Source organism: Zootoca vivipara, chromosome 6 (assembly GCF_963506605.1).
Source record: "Zootoca vivipara chromosome 6, rZooViv1.1, whole genome shotgun sequence".
NCBI classification, from domain to species: domain Eukaryota; kingdom Metazoa; phylum Chordata; class Lepidosauria; order Squamata; family Lacertidae; genus Zootoca; species Zootoca vivipara.
Window position 1 is genome coordinate 8,902,639 of NC_083281.1, and position 27,281 is coordinate 8,929,919.

Below are 27,281 nucleotides of genomic sequence, written 5' to 3' on the forward strand. Positions count from 1 at the left end.
GGTTGGACAGTGTTCTCGAAGCTACGAACATGAGTTTGACCAAACTGCGGGAGGCAGTGCAAGACAGGAGTGCCTGGCGTGCTATGGTCCATGGGGTCACGAAGAGTCGGACACGACTAAACGACTAAACAACAACAACAATTTGGGGGTATTTTGCCCTCCAATGCTCTTTAGCAGCTACATAAAGCTGTTGGGAGTGGCCTTGGCAGGATTGGGTGGGCTGATGGCACCCAGCTCTGCTTCTTCGTAATATCTTTTTTATTGTTGTTGTTTAGTCGTTTAGTCGTGTCCGACTCTTCGTGACCCCCATGGACCATAGCACGCCAGGCACTCCTGTCTTGCACTGCCTATCTTTTTTATTATCATTTATTAAAGATTTTCTTGATTTACAGAAATATATGCAATGTCTCTTGTAACATTTTTACAAATCAGTTTCATTTGTTGAGACATTGGGAAGAAAGAGGGGGATTGAAGTAGATGGGGGAGATGGGGGGTTGACGATGTTTCTATTTTACTTAATATATTGGGGGGGGGTTTGTCAGCATCGCTTGTGCAGGTTCTTTGTTGTTACCTTGTGTTCCTTTGGTGGTGAGAGAGGTTGGGGTTGGCCTAGGCCAGGCATCCCCAAACTTCGGCCCTCCAGATGTTTTGGACTACAATTCCCATCATCCCTGACCACTGGTCCTGTTAGCTAGGGATCATGGGAATTGTAGGCCAAAACATCTTGAGGGCCGCAGTTTGGAGATGCCTGGCCTAGGGTATGGTTGTTCATTTGTGGTTGACTGTAGTGGTTTTTGTTTCGTGTGTGAGTGGGGTGGGTGGGTGTTTTGGATCAGGTTAACCATATTGATTTCTATGCTGTTGGTGGATTTTTGTCATTGTCTTGTTGGGCTGTTGGACAAAGGGGAGCCAACCGGGGTGAAGTCGTCTTCTTCTATTTGTCCCTGTGTCAGTTTCAGCTTATTGGTTAATTTTTTCTAGTAGGGCTGTTTCCCATACTATTTGGTACCATTGGTCCATGCTTACTCCTGACAGGTCTTTCCAGTGTCTGGTTATGGTTGCGGAGAGTAAGTGGGTTATGAGTTCTTTGTAGTGTACTTGGGCATTATTGTCTTGGGAAATGTTTAGCAAGGCCAATTCTGGGGTCATTTCTAATGCTTGGTTATTTTACTTATTTCCCATATGATTGTTGTCCAGAATAGTTGGATTTTGGGGCACTCCCACCACATGTGGAAATATGTGCCTGTTAAGGTGCACCCTCTCCAGCATTTTGGTGAGGTTCCTGGGCGTATTAGCGCTAGTTTTCTTGGTGTTAGGTACCACCTGTAGGTGAGTTTCAGAGTGAGTTATTTCCTTTTTGTTGATATGGATTTAAAGGGGGGTTTAGACCACATTCTGGTCCATTGAGTGGGATTAATCTTGTAGCCTATGTCATCTTCCCATTGTCTTTTGATTGTGTCTAGGGAATTCGTGGGATTTTGTAGTAGTATTTTATATATTGCAGATACCATCCCTTTGCCGTGTCCCTTTGTCACTTCCTGAATCAGGAGCGGCCAAGCAGGTTTTCTTCCCTTGGCAAGGTGATGGCCCTATGAACGGTTATGCTCCCTTTTAGATAAACAGATACATAGTTTTGGAGTGTCCCTGGATCTCAAGGCACAGGTGACCTTGGTGTCTAGAATGATAGAACTATGGAGTTGGAAGGGGCCACCAGAGGTCATCTAGGCCAACCCCCTGCAATGCATGGATCACGGCTAAAGGCTAGGGGAGCCTTTTACCAGCTTCAGTTGGTATGGCAGATGCATCCATTCCTGGACCATTTATGGTTTGGACACTGGTATCCCCAGGGCTGGATTACTGCAGTGCAGTCTGTGTGGGGCTTCCCTTGGACTTAGCAGCTAGTCCATATTGTTGACAGCATGTCTTCTGTGGGAGCTGAACTGGCTGTCAATATGCCCTGGCACACAGTTCAATATTTTTTTCTTTTAGCATTTGAGTTCCCAGTCATCTTATGTTGAGGACTCTAGGCTATCTAAGGGACCACCTCACCCCCATTGATCCTTCCCTGGACCCTGCACTCCTCAGGTGGGGCACTGCTGAGAGGAACGCACACCCCGGAGCTGTGCTTAGCATGTATTAGAAACTGGGCTTTTAGTGTTGCGGCCCTTGCCCTCTGGAATCAATTGCCAACTGAAATGAGCCAAGCGCTGAGCACATTGATATTTAGGCAGCTGCTAAAGAAAGCATTTGCCGAAGTCATTTTACGGCATCTTAATTGTGTGGGATGCAAAGGGTTAAGTGCAGTCAAGTCACAACAATCCCTAGATAGTCCACTTGGAGGACTGAGGAGGAGGATATGACTAAGCGTAGTTTCCTCTTCCTTCACATGCAAATGAGTTGAGGAAGTGGCAGATAAATCCTGAAGGAAACAGCCATTTTCCCTCTCTTGGACCAGACCTCTTGGACTACACACATCTTAGTGAGTCTCTCCCTCAAGGCCTCCAGCCTAGAGAGAGAGATGAGATGGAGTCTCACTTCTTATAAGTGAACTTCACAATGTATATATTACCTTTTAACTAAGCAAGTCTACCTCTTGAGTGTGCTGTACCTCGAGATGCTTGTAAGTAAACATCTTTTATACTTTTAAGAGCATTGTGTTGTGTCTTTCCTTTTAAGAGGGAAAAAGGGGAAATACCAGGAAAATACACTTTATTTTAGTGGCTTAAATCAAGCCTGCGCAAACGTTCTTCTGCTGTGTATTTTGCAAAAGGGGAATGTTTTACTCTGCTAAAGTTTTGTGCTTGCTAGCGCAAGCGGGGATAGGATATATTAAACAATATCTCCTCATCCACATTCCTGAACATTCCCACAAATTGCAGAAATGGCTTTCTTGCTTTTCATTTATTGAGTTTGCAGTCTTTTGTGTTTTATCTCACTGTACACTGCTTCAGTGGTTTCGGTTGCGACGTGGCTTTATAAACCCAACAAGCCCATTTGCCAGAGTTTAGCACACCACCAGACCCAAGTCTGCTCCCCTTAAGCCCTTCTAAAAGCGAGCCACGACTCTCTTCGTGGCTACCAACATACGCCCCATCAATGTTTGGTTTGGCCTCTTACTTTGCTCATTTCACTAAATATAGCATCCCAGAATTTTGCCACCTTGGCAGGGCCATCACATGGGGGTGCATAACCCTTGGTGTTACAGCCCCCCCCCAACTCTGAGGAAGTCATGCACCACTTGTGGGTAGAAGCTGAGACAAGACCTAGAGGGGGACTGGTTGTTGTGAGCAGTAACCTGGGTAAATGCCTTGCTTGTTTCGGCCAAGTGAGAGCGAACATAAGTATTTGCACACTCCTTGCTCCTTGTTGGCAGTGCGCCACAATCGGATGTGCATATGCTGCCCACAGGCTTTTACAGGTGTGTGTGTGTGTGTGTGTGTGTGTGTGCATTATGCAACAATTCCCTTCCTTCCTCCAGAGAGAGAGAGAAGGTGAGCATGCCGTTTATCTTTCTTGCTTGGAGGCTCCTTCTCCACCTGCATCAGAAGCAGCCCAGGTGTGTTGGCAGCTAGCAATGAATGCCTAGCATATGCTTGTTGCTTGCAATGCAAGGGGCTGCTGTTGAAGTTTGAGAGTATTAGCAGCTGTGGGTTATTGGGAGGCGGCATATATAGACTGAGCTCAAAGCCCAGATTGGATTGCTTTACCCAGCTGTAAAGTGCCCCCCCCCCCGGCTTTTTAGCATCAATAAAGGAGATGCAAAAAAGAAAGAGAGAGAGAAAAAAAGAAAGAAAGAAAGAATTGAGGAGCACATTGCTGCAAGCATAAAAGACCAACAGCAAACAATCCTTTTAGACACATTGCTGGAATGAGAGACGGTTAAGGAAGCAGTTGGACCGTAGGGTGATAAAGTCTAAGGCAGGGTCCCCAACCTGCGGCCCATGGGCCAGAAGTGGCCCACAGAGGCCATTTAACCAGCCCATGAGCCGCCCCCAAACCGAGCTGCCCGCTCGGCAAGTCCCTGCCCTCTGCGCTAAACCGACGCAGCATGGTGCGGGGACTCTCTTCTGCAGCTCCAGAAATCGCTTCTGTGCTTGCCCAGACACTGAAAAACGCTTCTGCTCAGGCGTGATTTTTGGCGTCTGGGCATGCACAGAAGTGATTTCTGGCACCGCGGACATGTGCAGACACAATTTCCGGCATTGTGCTGCGCCGGTCTGGCCCATGGAGGATCTCCACGGGAGTGATCCAGCCCATACCCAGTAAGCCTTGCCAACCCCTGGTCTAAGGTGTGCTAAAGGAGGAGGTCGCTGGGCAAATTCTTTGCATCTGCCTTCACAGCAGAGAGATGCAGGGCAGATTCACAGGAAGGGAGGAACTGAGGCAAATAGTGGAGACAAAGTTGTAGCCCTAATAGGCAAAATGAAAACTGACAAACCACCAAGTCTGGGTGACATCCACCCAAGAGCTCTTAAAAGAACGCCAGTGTGACATTGCTGACCTTGTAACAAAAATACGTAGCTTGTCCCTCAGATCATTCTCTGCCTTCATATCCGAGGACAGGAAAGTTGCCAATGTAGTGTCAATTTTAAAAAGGGATCCTGGAAATTTCAAGCTGGTTAGCTTAACCTCTGTCCCAGGAAAACTGGTGATTGTTGGAAGATACGGTAGAATTACCAAGCATGGAGAAGAACAAGCCTCGCTGAAGTAGAACCAGCATGGCTTCTCACCAACCTATTAAGAGTTGAGAATGTCAACACGTGTATGGAGGTGAGCGGGCTGACATTGTGTACTTAGGCTTTTGAAAAGCTGTCAACAAAGTACCTCACCAAAGACTCCTGAGTAAGCTTAGCAGTCAGTCATAGGATAAGAGGAGAGGTTCTCGTGTGGACCAATAATGGGTTAAGAAGCAGGAAACAGAGTAGGAATAAACAGACAGTCCTCCCAATGGAGGGATGTAACAAGTGGAGTCTCCCAAGGATCTGTGCCTTTTGGCTTGTTCATAAACAAGCTAGAGTTTGGGGTAGGCCAAGTTTGCCGACGATACCAATTTGTTCAGGGAGCTTAAAAGCAAGAGAGGGCTGCAAAGAAACTCCAAAAGGATCTTTCCAAACGTGGGTAAATGCAACTCAATGCAAACAAGTGTAAAGAGATGCAGGGTTGGGGCAAACAAGTATTTCACATATACACTTGTGGGATCTGAACTTGCAGCGATTGACTCTCCCCATATGAACCCACCTGGACCCTGCAATCATCCCCTGAGGCCCTTCTTCGTGTGCCTCCTCCACGAGAGGTCCACAGGGTAGCAGCACAAGAACGGGCCTTTTCTGTGGTGGCTCCCCATTTGTCAGAGGCTCTCCCCAGGGAGACTCACCTGGCACCTTCATAGTGCACCTTTAGGCACCAGGCAAAAACGCCCCTCCTCTCCCAGGCCTTTGGTTAATTAATCTGTGACCTTCTTAACTGTGTGTGTGTGTGTGTGTGTAAGGTATATAGTTTTTGTTGTTATTTTTTGTGTTTTCATACTGTGCCCTGTGATCTTTGGATGAAGGGTGGTATTTAGATTTAATAACTAATAATAATAACAGCAGATAGCTCGATGGAAGATGTTGACCCAGGGTGCAGCGGCTATGAAAAACCCCAAATTCCATGCTAGGGACCATTTATTAATCAAATGGTCCCCTCATGTCAATAACAGGTTTAGCCTCTGGACACAATCAGCAGAACGTCAGCTCTTCTGGGATAATTTGACCTCCAACAACGTCAAAGAGACTTCCCCAATTGATCAATACAACTTATTAACCCGAAAACTTCAATTGCTGTTTTCAAGACCTAGAAGCTCTAACCATAATGAATACTCTACTAATAAAAAATGGTTGGATCGTGAATGTATCCAGGCAAAACGTATACTCGGAGAATGCTTTAAGGTATTCCAGCAAAATCCTAATCCAATTACTAAATTTGAATTACAACTTTAAAAAAAAAATAATTACAAAGAGCTATTAAAAACCAAAAAAAGAGCCGCACATTCTCTTATATGGCAGGCCCTCATCAAAGCCTCCATAGAAAAAGACAGTGTCAATTGTTGGAAAATGATCTCCACCCAAACCAAATCACTTGATTGCTAGGGACCATTAGGGAAAGAAACTGAAAAGAAACTGCTGTCATACAAATCTGTGGCGTGACTGCATTTGGAATAATGCACAGAGTTTTTGGGGAGCTTTCAAAGAGGATTAGACAAATGACAAATTCACTGGGGTGGGTGGGGGGGAGGCTCTCAGTGGCCACTAACCACAATGGCAATGTCTGTTTTTCAACATTGTGGATGAACTGCCAGCAAAGTATTGTGATGCACTGACATGTCACGATATCTGAAATAAGGATGGAAACTATGTGGAGGCGAACGGGGTATATTGTCCTGGTAGAAAGGTAAAGGGACCCCTGACCATTAGGTCCAGTCATGACCGACTCTTTGGGTTGCGTGCTTATCTCGCATTATTGGCCGAGGGAACCGGCGTACAGCTTCCAGGTCATGTGGCCAGCATGACTAAGCTGCTTCTGGTGAACCAGAGCAGCACACGGAAACGCCGTTTACCTTCCCGCTGTAGCGGTTCCTATTTATCTACTTGCATTTTGACGTGCTTTCGAACTGCTAGGTTGGCAGGAGCTGGGACCAAGCAACGGGAGCTCACCCCGTCACAGGGATTCGAACCGCTGACCTTCTGATCAGCAAGCCCTAGGCTCAGTGGTTTAACCCACAGCGCCACCTGGGTCCCTATATTGTCATGGTAACTGCTACTAAAACGGATGCAGTTTTTACTTACCTTTAACGTTTTGCTACAACTGTTAATTTTATAGTACAGAGCAACAGGAGCAGAGGGAATCATGAGAGAAATGACAACCAGCATAATGGGTTTCCCCCCCTGTATCGGGTTTTATGTAGCGCAGGCACGCCTTGTGATTTGCAATATGTTGCTGTGTCAAATATTTATGGAACTGTTATGATGATGCGGACTTCAAACCGGTTTTGGTCGATGTAGTGATACATCACCTAGCCCAACTCTGAACAGAGGGGATGACCGAGACAGGGCCTGGACTATTCACAGGGCCCACTTAATGTGAAATCAAAGAGATTTGGGAGCTGTAGTTTGCTTACGGGTGCTGAGAGCAACCAGTGCGGAGACCCCCTACTTTCCTCTCAAGAGCTGCAGTTTCCCGTAGGGGTTTATCAATAGAACCCTCTTCCCAGGAAGATCTGGAAGGGAAATAGGGGTCTTCTAAAGGCTACCAGAACTCTCTTTTTTTTGGAGGGTGATGGGAATTAGAACTGTTTACAGTGGTACCCTAGTGCTTTTAACTTTATGTGAATATGGTCCCAAGAGTCAGAATATAATAGAATTGGGAGGGAGTTTTGGTGTTAAGGAATTGACGGGATAACATGCTGCAAAGAGTTGGGTAAGACTTCATAGGTAATGGTAATGTAAAGGACCCCTGGGCAGTTAAGTCCAGTCAAAGGCGACTATGGGGTTGCGGCGCTCATCTCGCTTTCAGGCCGAGGGTGCCGGCGTTTGTCCACAGACAGCTTTTCCGGGTCACGTGGCCAGCAGGATTAAACCGCTTCTGGCGCAACGGGGCACCGTGACAGAAACCAGAGCGCACAGAAACGGTGTTTACCTTCCCGCCAGAGCGGTACCTATTTATCTACTTGCGCTGGCGTGCTTTCGAACTGCTAGGTTGGCAGGAGCTGGGACAGAGCAACGGGAGCTCACCCCGTCGCAGGGATTTGAACCGTTGGCCTTCTGATCGGCAAGTCCAAGAGGCTCAGTGGCTTAGACCACAGCACCACCCGCGTCCCTACAAGACTCCTGTGGAGGTGGAAGGAACCCCAGAGGGTCCTCATTCCAACCCCACCGTTTGCCATGATGTCGTAAAAACTCCCTGGAAAGAAATAGAAATGGCCACCCCAATCAGATCCCTCTTGCCTCCCCCTGCCCACGAACCCCCCCCCCCAATCCACCTTTCAAACAACTCTCCAGTTTTGTATTTTTTTTTTCAGACAATCTTCCTTTAATACAAAGTCAATATATATATCTACATAAATAGTGGCATGGAGACCACTTAAACTGTTTCATTTCGAAATAACAGTGTGATAGCAACAGGGTCTTGCTTTCATACAAAGGAAGGGAGAAAAAGAATTTTTTTATTTTTTAAAAAATGGGGGAGGGGGAGATAAAAAATAAAAGGTTGGCACACCCAGTTGCCCCCCCTCCAACTGCTCCTCTTCCTCCCAAACATCTACCAATATATATGTCCTTAAGGAAATGTTAGGCAACATTGTGGGGAAGGGAAATCTCAAAGACCTCCCTCCCTTATCATTATTATCAAGCCAGAAAGTTGCTGCGGGGGTTGTCCTGTCCTCAGCCCCACCATTGCCCGGTGTGTGTGTGTATGCGTGTGTGTGTGTGTGTGTGTGTGTGTTAACCCAGCTGCAAAATTGCAAAACTGAGGAGTGGTGTAAATGGAACCCAGTACGTTTAGGGCAGGCTTCCTCAACTTCAGCCCTCCAGATGTTTTTGGCCTAGCTAGCAGGACCAGTGGGTCAGGGATGATGGGAATTGTAGTCTCAAAACATCTGGAGGGCCGATGTTGAGGGAACCTGGTTTAGGGTGCGTGGTGGGTGGGTTAAGCTGTACCCCTTTGGTAGGCCTTGGCTTCTTCGCTCAGTGCTGTAGGAAAAGAAAATATTGCTGCTAGGGTGGGGGAGAAGAGATTGGTTTGTTTGTTTTTACTGCCATCCAAAGGTCTTGCTGCCTTAAACCAGAGAACGTGTGGGAAGAAGCAATCCCATTCGGTACCCGCTGTTTTACCGCCTACGAAGCTCTGGAGTGGCTGGGGAGGGCAGCATTTAAGCCTCAAAACAACCCTGCGAGGTAGGTTAGGCAGAGAGGCAGAGAGAGAGAGAGAGAGCGAAAGAAAGAAAGAGAGAGAGAGAGATACTGGCCCAAATCCACCCAGTATTTCTCTATTAAGGCTGAGCAGGGTTTCGAACTGACATTCAGCACATCCAATAAACTCCCATTTTGCAGCGGAAAGGTCTTCATATGAACCCCCCCCCCTGGCTGAATGCAGCCCCCCAAGCAGTTAATGGCGACCAGCAAACACCTTTGCTGCTGTTGTTTTTTTTTACAGCCCCTTTCAGTGCTGGCTAAAAGCAGGGTGTTTGGTGCCGCTGTCCTTGCTTTGCAAAGCGGGCACCTCCTTAGGGAACTCCCAAGTACAGTTCTCTGGATTCAAGTGTCCGTCTGTGTCCGGGTGGCAGACGGGTGCCTGGTTTAATGTTCCGTTTCGCCATTGGTCAGGCATACAAAATGCAGGCTGCCGGAGCGGGGAATGCGACACCCCCCCCCAAAAAAATTAAGCGATGGGTCCTGTCTGTGCCACCTCCTCATCCCTCATGCCCCTTATTAACCAAGCCCCTTGGAAAAGGGAGAAAATAATAAACAGCTAACAACAAGAAGAAGCGTAATTTTTTTAAAAAAAGAAAAAAACGGCGAAGGTTTGTTCGTATGTGAGCAAGTTAAACCTTTCTTCTTTCTTCATTTCTTTTCAAAATGGTAAAAAAAGCAAGATGTAAAAGTAGCAATTATAATCATACGGCATTCCCCCCCCCCAATCTTATCTCACACAGCCATTACACATAACGTTTCTACAGTGAAAAAATAGACTGTCTTTGAACATAATATGAACAAATAAGTAATTTGCTTTTTTTTTGCTTTTTTTGTGTAAATTCATTGACTGATATTCTCCTGTAATTTTTTTACATGTTTTTTTTTAAAAAGGAAAAAAAATACACTATTTTAAAAAGAGAAAGAGAGAGAGATACTCAAAATAAAAAATGAATGCCACTTGCTAGAGATACATGAACATCTCTTTAAAGAGAGCCACTTGCAAGGTTCTCTCCAGCCCCCAGGCCCCCCCCCCCACCGTTTCCATAAGTCCTGGGTCCTCGTGTGCTGCAATTGGGAGATCTTCTTTTCCTCTGTTGATTGATGGTCCTATCAGCCTTGACAACAACAAAAATCCTCCCCCCCCTTTTTTTTTCAAAAGATCCATCCTGTTCCAGGGGCCTCTGAAAAAATTGACCATTTTTCTCTTTGGCATCTGGTGGAGAGGGGTGGGGGAGGGCACAAAACACCCCCACAAAAAAATACATGGTTTTGCAACAGGAGGAAAAAAAGAAAAAAGAAAAGGTCAGCTTTTGATGTGCTAATGGAATCATGTGGGTTTTTTTAATTTTAAAAAAGGTGTTTCATAACCTCCACCCGTGAGAGTAAAAGGCTGTGAGGGAGCTGAAATGAAACCGAACAAAAATGCTGGGATAATTTTGTGTGGGGAAGGGGTCAAGTGAAAAAGGATATTTGTCGAGCGGGGAGGAGGAAGAAGAAGAAGGGAGAGTGTTTTCCTGATCGAGAGACATTTTGGGTCCCTGATAGCTCCTTATCGCAGTTTTTATTTCAACATAAAAACTGTGGAATCATAAGGATGTGGAATGTTCAGAGTTTTCAAAAGGTGAGAGATACATGATCGTGTGTGTGTGTGTTGAGGAACCCCACACCCAGTGCTTTTCTTCTAGAAAAAAGGGGTGCTAGTACAGTGTACCCCTTGAGCACCCCCAGAAAAAAGCACTGTGCACACCCCACTTTTCTGCAGGGTGCCAAAACATATCTACCATTGAAACCAGAGGTTGCAATCCCCTCCAAAAAAAGAAAATAAAGGAGAATGCTTGCTGGGTGAAAAATTGGCTCAGTCGGTGCTCAAGGCTGGCTGATTCTTGCTTTCTGTCCCAACCCCCCCCTCTCTCAATCGCTCTCTCTCAATCTCTCTCTCTCTCTGCTCCTGTCTGCAAAAAAAACCCAACAACCCTGCGAGTGGCTTCCTCTAAAACTCACCAACTAGATTAGTATGCAAACCGAACTCTTAAAACGCGAGTGTGTCGGGGGCCGTGCTTGTCGTTCCTTGCCGGCCCCCGCCTGGTTCGTTCTTCCGCCTCCCGACTTTGGCCGCTGTCTTTCAAGGTGTATATGCGGGGGAGGGGGGGCTGGCTCTCTCTCTCTCTCTCTGGCGTTGGTTTGTTTCAAAAATCCCGCCGAAGCGCTTGGGGTCCATCTGGCACCGCCCCCCACGCCGCAAACACCACATGAGGTAAGAACGACAAGTTCACCACTTTTAAAGAGAAAAAGGCGAAGGGGGGGGCACCCTCCACCCTGAGTTGCCTCGGGTCAGGAGAGAGAGGGAGCCCCAGAGGTGCAGGGTTAGCTCCTGGGGTGGGGTGGGGGGCGCGGAACTACTGGCCGCTTCACTAGCTGATTGTCCCCCCCCCACTGTAGCATCCCAAAACAGGGGGGGGCTGAGTGGGCACAGGCGGCAGCTTCCTTCGGAATTCAGTCTGCAATTTTCTTTTTTCTTTTTTCTAATAGAAAAAGGTCAAAGTTCACCTCTCTGGCTCGAAAGAGAAGACCTTCCAGGACTGTAAGTTTTCAGAGTCCGTGCAACGGATGGCTTTGTTTTTGTTTTTCTGTTTCAGAGTTGGCGGTTTTTTGTTTTTTTGTTTTTATGTTGCATAGTGATCAAAACTGCCCAGGTATTCCAGCGCCGCTTGGTAACAGAACTGATATTCATCCTGGAAGGAAATAAGGAAAGGGCGAGAATATTTGTTTTTACTTTATTGATATACCCGCCGCCCTTCGTCTTCAGATCTCAGGGTGGATAAAAACACAAGGTGAAAGCACAAATAGATAGTTGAAACAGAAACAACAAAGCAATAACACACACCCTTCCCACAAACAGATTTAAAAGCCTGTAGAATATGAATCAATCAAGCCAAGGCCTGGTTGAAGAGGAACATTTTTGCCTGGCGCCTAAAGATATAATGAAAGCGCCAGACAAACCTCCCTGGTCATGAATGAAGTCCAGGGTTTTGATTATTATTATGAATAACCTTCCTTCCCTTTTGCCAAAAAAGTGAAAAATAAGTACAGTGAATACTGATTATTGCTATGAATTTTTATTTCTGCCCATGCTGCAACGTGATGTTGCGCTAGAGCAATGCAGGGAAACGTATATTGATTGATTGCCCTTAGAACAGGCATCCCCAAACTTCGGCCCTCCAGATGTTTTGGACTACAATTCCCATCATCCCTGACCACTGGTCCTCTTAGCTAGGGATCATGGGAGTTCTAGGCCAAAACATCTGGAGGGCCGCAGTTTGGGGATGCCTGACTTAGAATCATAGAGTTGGAAGGGACCTAATTTTTGTTTGCCCAACGTGGGGCCCGAAGCCAAAACCCTGAGATGAAGAGCCTCATGCTCGACCGACCTGAGCTTTCCCACCCCTTCTCTCCAAGGAGCTCAAAGGGGCATATGCGTGGCTCTCCCCCTACCTCATTTAATCAACAACAACCCTGCGAGGTAGCTTAGGCCGACTGGCCCCAGGTCACCCAGCGAGCTTCATCAGTGTTTCTCAAACTTGGGTCCTCAGCTATTTTTGGACTACAACTCCTATCATCCCTAGCTCTCAGGACCAGTGGCCAGGGATGATGGGAACTGTAGTCTAAAAACAGCTGGAGACTGGAGTTTGAGAAACACTGCTCTAACCACTGCACTGGCTCCCCCCCGCCCACACCACATCATCCCTTACTATAGGCACCCCCAACCTTTGGCCCTCCAGATGTTTTGGACTACAATTCCCATCATCCCTGACCACTGGTCCTGTTAGCTAGGGATCATGGGAGTTGTAGGCCAAAACATCTGGAGGGCCGCAGTTTGGGGATGCCTGCCTTCGGAGCAGGAAGTCAGCTGCGAAGGAGGATTCCGGCTTTGGCTACTGTGCTGCACAGCCTTCCTTCCTGTTGCGATGCCACAGCTGCTGAGGGGATCCCTGCCCAAACTCTGCTGCTCCAGAGGTGGCAGGAAGGCTGCCTCTCGCCACCGCGGCCAGGCAAATGTTGGGGAGGGTCCCGCTCCCCGAGTCGAGCTGGCAGCAACCTGCCCGGTGGAGGAAAACACACGTTTTCTCCTTGCTGTCACGTTTACCTCCGTCTGCACCATGGCAGGCCTCTGCGTCCGCAGCATCTTCACTGTCTGGAAGATGTCCACCACGCCCTCATAGCGCATTCTCTCCAGGACGATGCTGAGGGTGATGAAGACGCCGGTCCTGCCCACACCAGCACTGCAGAGGAGGAGAAAGGGGAACATCGTAGAATTAGAAGGGACCCCATGCTTTGGACACGAAACCTCCCCGGGAAGAAATGGGTGTGTGTGTGTGTCCAATCAGGTCCCTCCTGCCTCCCCCCATCTTTTAAAGCAGGCACGTCCAACTTTGAGTAGGGTGTGATCTACAATCCAATATCAAAAACTGGCAGTGACCTACCACCCTCTGAAGTCATTTTAAATAAATAAATGGAACTTTATTTCACAGATACAGAAGCTATGTTTGGATATCATCATGACAGATCCAAATAGTTGTTAGATGGACAAGTAACTAAACAAGTGAGAAAAGCCAAACTACTGTATATTTTTATATTAGTTTACACAGATCTGAGGAGCCAGTCAGAGTGCCGGCCCGGGCTTCTCCGTCTTTCCCCTACTGTTGCTTTAAATCTCAGGTGACTTCATGTCAGCTTCCCCAAGCCCTTACTCCACCTCTTTGCCCCACTGTTGTGTTAAAGCAGGGGTTGGCCCATGGGCCGGAAGCGGCCCTGGAGATTGTTTGATCAGCCACTGAGCTGCCCCCGAACTGAGCTGCCCGCTCGAGCGCTGTGCTAAAACGGCACAGCGTGGTGTGGGGACTCACTTCTGTGGTGCCGGAAATCGCTCAACACGCGTGCGATCCGACCCACAGAGGGATCTCCACAGGACTGATCCGGCCCAAGCAAGATAAACCTTGCTGACCCCTACGTTAAAGCCTCGCTCAAACTCATGGAGCACTAAGGGGGCTTTCTCCCATGTCTTTTGTAGCCGGCTTCAGAAGGAGGAAGGAGGAGGAGGAGGAGGAGCCTGCGATCAACCAATATCAGCCTCAGGATCTCCGAGTCGATCAAGAACAACGTCTTGGACATGCCTGTTTTAAAGCATGAAACACAACAGCTCCGTTGTTGTGATCCGGCCCAGGCAAAATGCCCTTGCCTGCCGCCCCCGTAAACAGTGGCAAATCAAACTAGGGGAAAAAAATTGCTTTGACCTTAACAAGGGGGTGAAGGTGAGGACAGCCAGAGACAATCTGCAGCCCCCCACCCAAAAAAAATGTCAAGCTTTGGTATTGCTGGACTGTTTTGGCCCAAGTGATCAAAAAAGTACCAGCAGGAAAGTAAAAAAAAAATGCAATGCAATCCAAGCACAACTTGCAATAAATCTAAAACAGATACAGACAAGTAATCTGAACACAATGCATTCTCGTGAAATCATTGGTTAGGCGAGCATTCGCATGATGAGTTGACAATTTCTGTCGATTCCTATGAGGAAATTTCTAAAGTGTTCCAGACCGTGGAATTTTGACCGCCTCCCCCACCCCAAAATGACGAGAAGCCCTGGGGGGAAACCCTCTGATGAAACCTTGCAAAAGGCCAACAAGGCAGGTGGGGGGAAATGCGGTCTGATTTGTTCCCCCCCTCCCCCTGTGGTTTCTGGCGAAACGGCTGCTGCGCACCAGAAAAATGCAAATAAGCTAGTCTTGTTTAAGGCTGCTTATTTCCTTACGGCTCTACATGCAGATCCGGCTGTTTGGATATCTGAACCTTTTGGCGTGTAGAGCGAGGCTTGGGCACACTACACAGACTCGTGTTTGGATAAGTGAATCTTCGCATAACCAACATTTGGATAGCAGGAGCTGTGTGTGTATTTAAAACAAACAAATGCGAATCCTAACAATGCAAAAAAAGAAAAGCTAGCACCAGGGTTGCCTGTGCAAAAATAAAAAACCCAAACCGGATTGCAAGAGACGAAACTGACAAGCTGGTGAATTTCTGCCGCACGTGTCTCTCCCCACACCCCTCCAGCCCGAGACGACTGACACAGACTCTCTCTCAGGACCAAGTAGGAGCTGGAGAGTGAATAGCTTGTCAACTTTGCCGTCCTCCTAGTCGCTTGGCTGGTCTCGCTCGCTTCCTTGAGGTGCAGCTTGAGAGGCGGGCGGGCGGAGGAAGGTGCTCGCTCACACAGACAATATATATTCCGCACGACGACTTAGCAACTGCGATGCTAAGTCTGAAAGCCAGCAAGCAAGGGGCTTGGACGGGGAGCCTTTAATCTCTCCAGTGGTGCGATTAATCAACTAAGGCTTTAATCGCAGATTAACAACAAGCCACTGCCCAGGGGATTTGGTGCTCTTGAAGGAGTTTGGCGGGGTGGGGAGCAAAATAATAACTCAGAGGGACCAGTGCTTCTGTGGGCATAAATTGGACAGGGCGGCGGGTGGGGGAGAGTAAGGGGCCTCTGTTTGCCACACTTATGGGGAGCTATTCCTTTGTTTGGTCATCATATGTTTTGAGGCACCAATCCCACCCCTCCCAGGAGTCCATAAGAAAGCCAGCAGCATCTGGCCGTTAAAGCAGCGTAGACGGGAAAGTTGTGGCCATCAGTCGTTGCTGTTTAGGGGCCTCCCGGGAGCATCGGTTGAATTACTGCAATGCACTCTATGTGGGGCTGGTCTAGAGCCTTCAGCCAGTGCAGAATGTGGCAGTTAGGCTGCTTGTGGGGGGTGAATTACCAGCAGCACATAGCACCCTGATCGTGGGATCTGCACCAGCTACCAATTTGCTCCCGGGCCAACTTTAGGTGTTTCATCCTGACAGCTGAGGCCTCTTCAACTCAGGATGGCAACCTCCTTATTTAGACAAACCTTTAGAAAGCTCGCATGAGTTTTAGTCTAGCCTACTGTGGCTTTTGCTTTCTAAACCATGGCTGCAATTTTTAAAGTGACAGTTTTATTGTTTTATCTTTTTGCAAACTGGTTTGAGAAATACCCCCCCCCCCAAAAAAAATCGAGTAATATATAACTTTTATGAAATAAATAAATATGAGAAGGAAGGCCCACTAGCTGTACCTTCCAGAAAAAAAAGGTGGAAGAGGTTTTTGTTCCAATAGACTTCTCCGGACAGGTCAAATGGGTCTTTACCGTGAATGTCTCACTTGTTAAGGATTTCACATGGTTGTACTGTAAATATTTTTAATTACCTTGTGTGTGAATTACCATGACACGGTGCTTAGAAGGCAATTAACAAATTGATGATGATGACATTTATTATTATTATTATTTAAAGGTAAAGGACGCCTGGACGGTTCAGTCCAGTCAAAGACAACTATGGGGTTGCGGCGCTCATCTCACTTTCAGGCTGAGGGAGCTGGTGTTTGTCCACAGACAGCTTTTCAGGTCATGGGGCCAGCAGGACTAAACAGCTTCTGGAGCAGAGGGACACCGTGACGGAAACCAGAGTGCATGGAAACACCATTTACCTTCCTGCCGCAGCGGTACCAATTTATCTACTTGCACTGGCGTGCTTTTGAACTGCTAGGTTGGCAGGAGCTGGGACAGACCAACGGGAGCTCACCCTGTTGCAGGGATTTAATCCATGATTATCAACATATTCTTTTTAGAGCAGTGTTTTCCCATATATTCCTCAAAACATCTGAGGTTTGACGGCTCATAACTCCACTTTTTTTGGGGGGGGGAACACCATAAAAGTAAAAAAATAATAATCTTCCAGTAGCACCTTAGAGACCAACTAAGTTTGTCATTGGTATGAGCTTTCATGTGCATGCACTCATCAATGGAAAGATAATTTAATGAAGAATGTAATGCAACGAAGTTTGTTCAGTTATCTGTGTTCTATCAAAAGTTATAGCCAAATAATCAGAAAAAAGGAAGCACAACTTGCTTAGGTTTGATATGCAGTAGCTTTCCTTCATTTGAATGCAGCCAATGAGCATGTGTGTTTAGAGAGCCAATCAGGTGTCATAAGCCATCAAACCTCGGAAATGCACTTTTCCCAAAAGGTTTCCACAATTTTGGCCATTAGTGCATGTGCTGTGGGAAGGAGGACTTGATCTGTCCTGAATCTTTCAACATTCGATTGAGAGGGAATTTTATATATCAGTTTTGCGGAATGCATTAAACTAAATAGTTAAAACTGGATTTTGAATAAACGTGCAATTAATTGTTACAGTTTTGGAGTTCACCGTGCTATTACTTTCCCTTGTGGCTTCCTTGCAAACTGCTATTCCGAATAATGCTTTTCATAGGGGTAGCGAGGGGGGGGGACATTGGGGACGAGTCTGCGGGACCTAGTGGGTGGTGGCCCCCCCAAAAGTTCAGAAACCACTTGGCACAATTAAAAGCTGGCCTTGAATAACCGCCACCACCCTCAAATTAAAAGAAAGGGAGAAAAAGGATACACAATAAAAATTCAGAAGCTGCATTTTTGGGCCAAGTCCTGTGCTAATGCCAAGGATTTAGGGAGGTGGGAAACTCCAGCTTCCCATCCAATCAGGATACAGCCCATCCACAGAGGCTTAAGCTTAGCATCAAAGGATGGCTGAGCAGCCTTTTTTCCATTCCAAGGTGCAAATTAAGCAGGAGGAGAATTTGCAAACGGCAGCCTTGAGCTGGATTATTTCCTTTCGCAGAGTCAGGACCTGGTGGACGGGGTGCCAGGCTTGTTTCTGGCTCCTCAACTGCTGCATGCAAAGGGGCTTACCTGCAGTGGACGGAGATGGGCCCGTCTTGGCCAAACTGCTCCTTGGTTTTATGCACCTGCCCAATGAAATCAATGAAGCCTTCACCGGATTTTGGCACGCCTTGCTCTGGCCAGTCCGTGAACTGGAACTGACGCACGGTCCGTGACTGGCCATCCTGGAGGTGGGGGAACAGGGATGGAGAAGAGGAGAGGGAGAAAAAAACAACACCTCTCTGTTAGGCTGGGGGGGGCGGGCGGGAAGTCAAGGGAATGAAATTGAGTTTGAATCCTGTAACCAGGAAAGCGAGATTTTTGAGAGCTGAGCGATGGTTGTAGATTTGAGCAAATTTGATTTGGGTTCTTTCAAACCCCCAACTGGCTGGCGTTTCCTCCGCAGCCAAGCTGGCCCTGCCTGTGAAGGATGAATAAAAGATTTTAATTTAACTGTATTGCTTTTTCATCCCACTCTCCCTCCTTCTCAGGGGCGAGGGGCAGCCTACGAGGCTCCTTCTCTTCCACTTGGCTCAGATTTTTGGCCCTCCCTTAAAAGGTCCGCATGAAAATCCATCAGCTTTTCTAACATAAACACATGCACATTTTTTTGAGATGCAATTTCATCTAATGCAATAAAACTTTGACTGTTATATGCGTTTTTATGCACGCTTTGCATCAGGGCGTTGTTGTTTTTTTGTTTTGCTTTGCATTTCTGCACACCTTACTTGGCTGGACAACTGCATGGCAACATTTGGAGAAGTGCAAATTTCAAATCATTTCTTAGGCCCGCACATCGTTATGAAAAGTGTGACCTGGGTAAATTCACATTTAAATGCGAAGCGAATTGAGTTCCCTCCATCTCTTTACGTACGCCAGCCATCCTAAGCTCCTTTTTGTAGCAAGGGCAGGTTGTACTTAATGCTGTATGTTTCTGTGTGTGCTTAAACAGCCACACACACGAACAACAGGAAACCATTTCCGATCAGACACTTTCTGTACAACTGGCAACGGTGTGTGCGCGCATCCCAAAATGTAATAATCTTTTGAAATGAGTTCAAAGAAATTACACAGTGGGAAACAGGCGTCTGCTAGGAGGGAACACAGCTTCAGCTTCATCGCCAGAACTCCCGCAGTATGAATTGCGGGGGGCCTTGCATCGCTGCAGCTTCGTGGTGGAGAAAAATTGCGATAAGCCGACAGGAGGAAAAACAACATCATCAGAACAGCCAGCGAGAGATAGAGAGAGAGAAGTTAGCAAGAAAGCTGCATTGTTTCAAGAGAAAACTGTGCGCCATTTCTCTCTGGCTCCAGCGTGACAAAGTTGAGGGAGGGGAAGGACCAAGTTTCAGGAGTTAAGAACACCTGCTAGGCATGCAGAAGGTCTCAGTTTCAATCCTCAGCATCTCTAGGCAGGGCTGGGAGAAACCCCTGAGTCCCAAACGTTTGGCAAACCCTCACTGTGATCAACTCCTGCCTGGAAACCTATGTGGATCCAGGATTGGGACTCAGCTGCCAAGAAAACATTTTAAGTGTGTTTTAAGGGACACTAGATGGTGATGGTGAGCCTTATGGGAAATTCAACGTACAGTGGTACCTCGGAAGTTGAACGGAATCCGTTTAGGAAGTCTCTTCAGCTTCCAACACATTCAGAAACCAAAGCACAGCTTCTGATTGGCTGCAGGAAAGCCCCGTTTCTTTGGGGTGCAGGGAAAAAATGCAATGTTGTTCAGCTGCTTTGGGGGGGGGGAGCCAGTGATTTACCAGTGATCTACCAGAGACGTCCAATCACAATCTACCTGTTGGACGTACCTGCTATAGTGTTAAGGTTCACTCTTATAATAAGTTTTTTGTTAAGTCTGCTGCAACTGGATTTCTTATGCACAGGGCCAATCCTGAATGTGTTGGATTTGTGACCATTATGCTCATTTGCCTTCAGTAAAGCTCTGCTGGATGAAATATTAATTGCCTCTGGTCTTATTTTTGGGGAATCCTGCAACGTGTTTAAGTTTTTACTCTGCTAAATTTACGCTGGAATTTGCTCTGGATCAATATTGAGTAAAATTCGGTGAAAATATGGCCCCAAGCAGACCAATGGCCTTCCTTGGTGTGCTGAGCACCAACGAAGCTGAGCGTGGACTCACCCTTGCATCGGTGACCTTGAACTCCCGGAGGATGTATTGAGGCATGTTGTATTCAGCCATGGGGTCGACCACAAAGTACTGGTACCGGGCGGACCTCTCTGCTGGCCAGTACTGGTGACACTTCTCCTGTTGGCCCAAAGAGAAGGAATCACACACCCTCTTCATGGCCCAGCTTTCGCCGTATGCTAGAGACACACCCCTTCACCCTGGCCTTTTGTGGACACTCGAGAGCGGCAAAGTCAGGTGTGCACGGTCCTTTCACAACAGCCATTGAGCCATGCCCCCTCACAACCACACCCCTCCTAAGATCACACAGCCTTCTAAGCTTATACATAATCTTATAATTACTAAATAACAACCACGAGCCATGCATTGCGACGATCAGGGGATATCTGCCTTTCAGCTTGACCTATTTCCTCTGCATGGTTGATTTGGAATCCTCCAATAATCCTAATTTTTAAGAGTGCTTTCTTTGGAGTTCCAGCATACGTAACAAAACTTGGCACGCCGTTCTCTTGAAACGGAGGGTGCTGTCATGGGTTGTTGTGGGTACTCTTGAGTAACGACCCTCCACATCTGCTTGTCTTTAAGATGTTTTTATTTGTGCATATTATTTACAGTGCAAAATGCCCTTAAATCATGTCTGCTCAGTCTGAGTCAGAACCTCGCAATGGCTGCTTTCTGTTTCGCGCCCAACATAACAGCCTGGGAACCCCAAAGCGCCTCCCCTTGCTCCTACGGGGAGCCGTTCGTCTCAATTCAGGCGTTGGGGGGAAGGGTCTCCCTTCTGACTGTTTGCCGGTCCCTTCCTCCAAAGCTCTCTCTCCCTCCCCTCGGTGCAGGGGCTGTGTGAGGCTGCCAGAGCCTTGGGTCTCCCTTTCTGTTTCCTGGCTCTTGTAATCTGATCCGCTGCTCGACTTACTGCTCTGCCAGGAACTCGACCTGATGAGGGGGGGCTGTTCCCTATAAGCCTTCCCCCTTACAGGTACCTTGTCTTTTCGGTGTTCCTGAATGGCTTAGCTCTGGAGTTCAGAGGGCAACTCCTTGGTGTTCTCCAGAATGACCCTAGGAGCCCATCCTCCGTGGCGGACTCCCCTCCTTCCACTCAGTACAAAGGGCGAGGAGGTCCCCAGACACCCCTCTCTTGCTGTAGGACGCTGGAGATGGGGACCCCCTGCTACACAAACGGCAAAGGGTCTTGGGCCCCGGAGCTCTGCCCCTTTTAGGACCCACACCCTAGTTTCGATCACAATTTGTTTCAAATGCTCTATTTTATATGTTGCCGCAAGGCACCCCTAGGACCATCCGGCGAAGGCTGTAGTAGGTAATCACAACAATTTAATACCACAGCTACCGAAGGAAGGCCCACCTGGCTTCTGCGATCTGTACTGCTTGACCTAAAAATACAAATCCCGATTTGCATTCCCCACGGAAGCTCCGGGAGCTAAACATAGTGCAATTAGGAAAAACAGGGTGGCTGCTTAGGAAGATGCCGAGCTGCAGATTTTAAAGGAGGGCAGAGTTTTGCTCCTGGGTTGCTTTGGGAAAACAAGGTGACTGACCTTGCTCTTAAGACCCAGAAATGTTTTGGCAGTAATTCCCTGCCTGCTCCTTCCCTCCACCCTTGGAGGGCTCTTCCTGTACGTCTATCTGATGGTGAACATCTCTTAATAGGCCAATGTCTTTCCCCCCTGTTTCTGCTTGCCCCCTTTCCCATGATTCTTTAGGGAAAGAACTGCATGGTGCTTTAAATGTCCAGTGCAGACGGGGACCTCAGACTACAGACTCCAGGGCGTGACGGGGGAGATTCTCTCACCTCCTTGCCACCGCCACCAGCCCGCCTCCTTCAGCTTACCCGCCCCATCTCTCGTAGTTTGGTCAGCATCACGACAATGGTGGAGTTGTTCTCCCACAGCATCCGCCAGAAGTCCTCTGTGGTCTCCGCCAGAGGGCCTTGCGTGGCGATGTACGCTCTCTGTTGCCTGCCAGGGAGAGAAGGCCAACCATCACTAAAAACACACGTGGGCTTCTGCATACAGGACTTTTTTATCACATGCGGTGGTCTTGTAAGTAAGGTTAAAGCTTACTGGGAAATGATATACAATGAATTGAAAAGGATGTTCAAAATAACTTTTATTTAAAAAAAAAAACAACCCAGAAGCTTTTCTTTTGGGAATTATAGGGACAGAACTACCTAAATTGCACAGGAATTTATGCTACTACAGCAGCAAGAAGTCCCAGCAAAGGAAGAATGGATACAAAAACTTGTGGAATATGCAGAAATGGTGAAACTTACCGGAAGAATAAGAAATCAAGGGAACAAACATTTTATAAAAGAATGGAAAGTACGGTTTATTGAATATTGACAGATAAATTGTAAACAGATAAGAACATTAGCAGGGTTATTGTAATAACCTGCAGTTTCACAAGAGTATATATTTACAGCAGATAATTAAATGAGAAAGTTCAATGAATTTGGATATGCAGAAGATATTAAAAATAATAAATTTAAGGAAATGCAGAGAGGGGGGAAGGAAGTCAAATTTTGAAATGTTAAATTGATTGTAAAACTAATGAAATGTATAAACTTGAAAAGTATAAATAAATAATTTAAAAAAACAGGAAGACCTACGTGGCTTAGTTCACAGCTATCTGAAGGACCATATCCCCTCATACGAACCTGCCTGAGTTGTGAGATCTTCAGGAGAGGCCCTTCTCACAGTCCCGCCAACCTCCTAGGCCCGCTTGGTGGGGATGTGGGAGAGGGACTTCACGGTGGTGGCTCCTCCCAGGCAACTTTGGAACTCCCTCCCTAAAGAATCCTGCCTGGCTTCCTTCCTTGCTGTCCTTCCTCCAGCAGGTGAAAACTTTCCTGCTCCAACAGACTTTGGGGGAACTTACTGCTTTTAAGGAAAGGGCTGGTTCTGTGTTGCTTTTTATTGTGATTGTCTGTATGTCTATAATATACACGTCACATGCCATAGGTATATGGTAATCACACAATGACGCGTCGCTAGGGGTGGAGTGAGCTTCCTACGCTGTACTCTCCCTCCATAACTATTTCTGAAGGAAGAAGAGGGGAGGGCCCATCAACCCTGTGTTGGAAAACGAGGAGGGTGGGCCACGTCGCCCCTCCGGTTGGATCCAGCGAGGCTCTTTGCACGCTCTGCAGCCCAGGAGATGCCCGAGTCTTACCTGTACCCATCAATGAAGCTGGAGTTGATGTAGTCAGACCCCTCGACCCCTCGGATAGGTTGTAGGCAGACCCGCGTGGTCTCGTATGGCATGATGTTGACAAGGCGGTTCTTGAACTTGTTGCATGGGAGGTTGGCGCTGATGAACCGGGAGGTGTGGGCTTTGGAGTTGGCGAGTCTCTGGCGTGGCGGGAGAGAGAGGGAAGGAAAAGTGGTAACCACCCAGGAATGACATTGTGCCAGCCATGGCCTGGAAAGCAGGGCCAAGGCCCAGGAGCTACCTCAGGACAGGTAAAAGAAAAGCCCTTCTTCACGCAGCCATAGCTGCCAAGTCTCCCGTATTCCCCAGGAAATCCACATTTTTCCAGCTGTTCCTAGCTGAAAAAACAGATTTTTTTTGTTTCCCCCCCGGTTTATTCTGGTGCGGCGGCCATTTTGGAACTAGGCGGAGCATGCTCAGAAGCGACTTTTGATGCTGCTCTGCCCAGTTCCAAAATGGCTGCAGTGCGACTTCTGGTGCGGTGGCCATTTTGGAACTGGGCAAAGCAGCATCAAAAGTCACTTCTGAGCATGCTCCGCCCAGTTCCAAAATGGCGGCAGCGCTACTTCCGGTCTGCTACTTCTGCCCGGTCCCTTATTTCTCTGACAGCAACTTGGCACGCAGCGCAGAGTTAAACTGTGGAACTCCCTTCCGCAGGAGACAGAGGCGGCTATCAACTGAGATGGCTTCAAACGAGGACCGGACAAATTCATGAAGGACAAGCCTATCCATGGCTATGCTCTGCGCCTCCACAGCTGGAGGCAACGATGCTTCTGAATGCCAGCTGCTGGAAACCGCAGGAGGGGGGAGAGGGCTCTTGTGTTCGAATCCTGGTGGAAGGGTTTGCATCATTGGGGCATGGATGAGATGGGGCATTTTCCTGAACTAGCAGGCTCTTATCCTGTTTGTACCTTATACTGGGCCAGACTGCGATACGTACTATTATCTGCAGTGATTGGCAGGAGCGCCAATGACGGGGACATTTCTAACCTAGAGATCCTGAGGATTCAATGGGGGCGGGGCAAAACAGAAAGCTCCACCCCTGAGCTGCGGCCATTTCCTTCCTCTGACTGTGGGTGGGGTTTGTGGTCTTTTTGCAAATACTTTTTTTTTATTTCCTGCACAGGCAAATTGTGGGAATGTTCAGGGGTGTGGATGAGGAGATATTGTTAAATATATCCTATCCCAGCTTGTGCTAGCAAGCTCCAAACTTAGCAGAGTAACATTCCCTTAGCAAATGCACAGCAGAAAAGCGTTTGCGCAGGCTTGATTTAAGCCTGTAAAATAAAGTGTATTTTCCTGGTATTTTCCCCTTTACCCCTCTTAAAAGAAAAGACATGACACAATGCTCTTAAAAGTATAAAAGATGTTTACTTACAATCTTCCTGAGGTACAGCACACTCAAGAGGTAGACTGGCTTAGGTAAAAAGTGATATATACATGTGAAGTTCACTCATAGCAGGCATCCCCAAACTTCGGCCCTCCAGATGTTTTGGACTACAATTCCCATCATCCCTGACCACTGGTCCTCTTAGCTAGGGATCATGGGAGTTGTAGGCCAAAACATCTGGAGGGCCGCAGTTTGGGGATGCCTGACTTATAGGAAGTGAGACTCCATCTCATCTCTCTCTGGGCTGGAAGCCTAGAGAGAGACTCACCAAGATGTTGCTTCTTAGATGTGTGTAGTCCAAGAGGTCTGGCCCAAGAGAGGGAAATGGCTGCTGGCTAGTGAATTTATCTGCCGCCTTCCCCAACTCATTTGCATGTGGAGGAACAGGAAACCAAGCTAGACATGTGTTCCTCCACAGTCCTCCAAGTGGACTCTCTAGGAATTGTTGTGATTTGACTGCACCTGTTTCACATCCCACAAACAACAAACACCGACATAGGACAGGGAATTCCGCTCCGCCTGCTGCAATAGGCCAGCCGCTGGAAGCAGCTCACCTTGAATCCCGATCTGCATCTCACCTTGAATTCGAGCTCCATGCCAGTGACGTGCTCCCCAACTTCTATCTGCGCCAGCTTCTGAATGTAGGTGTACAGATTGCGAGCGGGGACTTCTGTGTTCCCACAGGCGACGGCTTCCAGCAAGGAGTCGTGTATGAAGCTGTACTGGTCCTCTGTCTGCACCATGTAATTTCTCTGAGACCTCATGAGAGTGACGTGGCCGTAAATGTCCACCGTCTTCTCGTGTTTTATCCTCTCCAGCATGGCGTCGATCACGATGAAGCAGCCCGTGCGGCCGACCCCAGCGCTGAAAGAAGGCAGACACAGAAATTTGGGCAACATATAAGGAATTATTATTAGTAGAAGAAGAAGAGCTTCAGTTGGAATTGGGGAAAAACACTTGAGGATATAATACATGGGTAGGCAAACTAGATCCGGCCCAATCGCCTTCTAAATCCAGCCCACAGACGGTTCGGGAATCAGCGTGTAGATGATGAGTAGAATATGTAGAATTCTACACACATGAGTAGAATGTGTGCTTTTATTTATTTAAAATGCATCTCTGGGTTATTTGTGGGGCCTGCCTGGTGTTTTTACATAAAATTTTTTAAAAGAAAAAAAGAAATCCTTTGGCTTTAGAATAATAGAACCATAGAGTTGGAAGGGACCACGAGGATCATCCAGTCCAACCCCCTGAAATTCAGGAATCTTTTGCCCAAAGTGGGGCTCGAACCCATGACCCTGAGAGTCTCATGCTATACTGACTTCAGCTATACCAGCTGCTTTTAGCTTTTTGTGTCTGTAGATTTGAGGACGGGTACACGCCATACAATGGAAGTGCATTTCCCACCCGCCCCTCCCCAAAACTGTAGTTTGGCAAGGGTACTCTGTGAAGGGGAAACTATGGTTCCCACAATTCTTTGGGGGGGGGAGTCATGTGCTTCAAATGTGCATTGAATGTGCTTTCCCTCATGGGCATCTAGAGGTGGTCAAACCTCTCAATTTCTGTTTCTCCCCATTGCTCATTTTTTTCAAACCTAAAATGTTCCCTTCTACACATTTCCAGATCAGTTTTTGGGCAACCGGGATCCGTTCCGGAGCACTGGCCGCTGGCCGAAAAGGACGCTGGACAAAGCGTCGCATCTGCGCATGCGCGCAGAGCAGTTTGCACTTCTGCGCATGCGTGAAGCGCGATTTAGCACTTCTGTGCATGTGCGAGCAACAAACCCAGAAGTAACCCATTCTGGTACTTCCGGGTTTGCTGAGGATGTTCGACGGAATGGGTGCTCGACGAGGCAGACGCTGGACGAGGTACCACTGTAATTAAATACACAAATTATTAATTGTCTGGTATGGGTGTTGCCTGGGCTACTCTGATCTGCTGAAATCGATGGCTCGGACTGCTGTACGTTTAAAGAATGTGGCATATCCCAGAGAACCCTAGGAACTGTCCTCAATCCCACAACCTTAAAGTCTGCATCCCATGGGCAATGCAGGGATCATATTTTGTGCGTTTCCAGGCCACAGACTTCTCGACGGGACCAGCTCTTTACCCCAGTCACCCCCACGATGTCGAAACTCAAACTGTAAGTGCCTCGGGGCAGAGCCCTGTCTATTCCGCTTACATTTAGCAGAAGAGGAAGAGGGGAGGGGAGGAAATTGCTCCGCACCCTGGATAAATAAGCAAAGTGCTACAAGGCTTATGTTTCATGAGAAATTGGACCTCATGTCATCTCAGGTGATGCGTGAAAGAGGAAGCAAGTGGAAAGAGGCAGCCTCAGCCTTTGCGAAGCAGAGGGCGCTTTGCAATGCATTGCTTGTCATTGTTTTGAAAAAAACAAAACAAAAACCCTCCACCTGACCTTTTCCTCATGGGCAAACTGCTCAATTTCTGTGTCTCCCCACTGCCCATTTTTCAAACCTAAAATGTTCCCTTCTGCACATTTCCACATCCATTTGGAAACCCCTCACACACACCCTGCAATTCCACATGAAAACCCACCAGTGTGAATTTCTCCCGATAAACACACGGTTGCATGCACCCCCCTAAAGACATGGTATTGCAACATCATCATCATCATCATCATTATTATTATTATTATTACTATTATTATTATTATTATTATTATTATTAACCCGCCCTGCACCTTAAAGCCGTTGCAAGAATTAAAACGCAATATTAATATTAAAATGTAATATTAGAAGCCACTTAAAACAGCATTTATACATTTCTTTA

The 27,281-nt window shown here is 47.4% G+C and overlaps 1 protein-coding gene across 4 annotated transcripts in view; it reads right to left on the reverse strand.

Annotated features, from left to right (window-relative positions):
• Positions 1-8,782: 8,782 nt before the first annotated feature.
• PTPRS (protein tyrosine phosphatase receptor type S) overlaps positions 8,783-27,281 on the reverse strand; it is a 225,725-nt gene continuing 207,226 nt past the window's right edge. For all 4 annotated transcript variants that reach the window (XM_035118880.2, XM_060275383.1, XM_060275384.1 and 1 more), the window contains 7 exons: positions 25,067-25,352; positions 23,060-23,238; positions 21,720-21,846; positions 19,865-19,990; positions 17,751-17,905; positions 13,093-13,228; positions 8,783-11,680 (listed from right to left, as the gene is read on the reverse strand). In XM_035118880.2, coding sequence (XP_034974771.2) covers positions 11,612-11,680; positions 13,093-13,228; positions 17,751-17,905; positions 19,865-19,990; positions 21,720-21,846; positions 23,060-23,238; positions 25,067-25,352 — 1,078 coding nt within the window. In that variant the 3' untranslated portion in view covers positions 8,783-11,611. The remainder of the gene's footprint in view (positions 11,681-13,092; positions 13,229-17,750; positions 17,906-19,864; positions 19,991-21,719; positions 21,847-23,059; positions 23,239-25,066; positions 25,353-27,281) is intronic.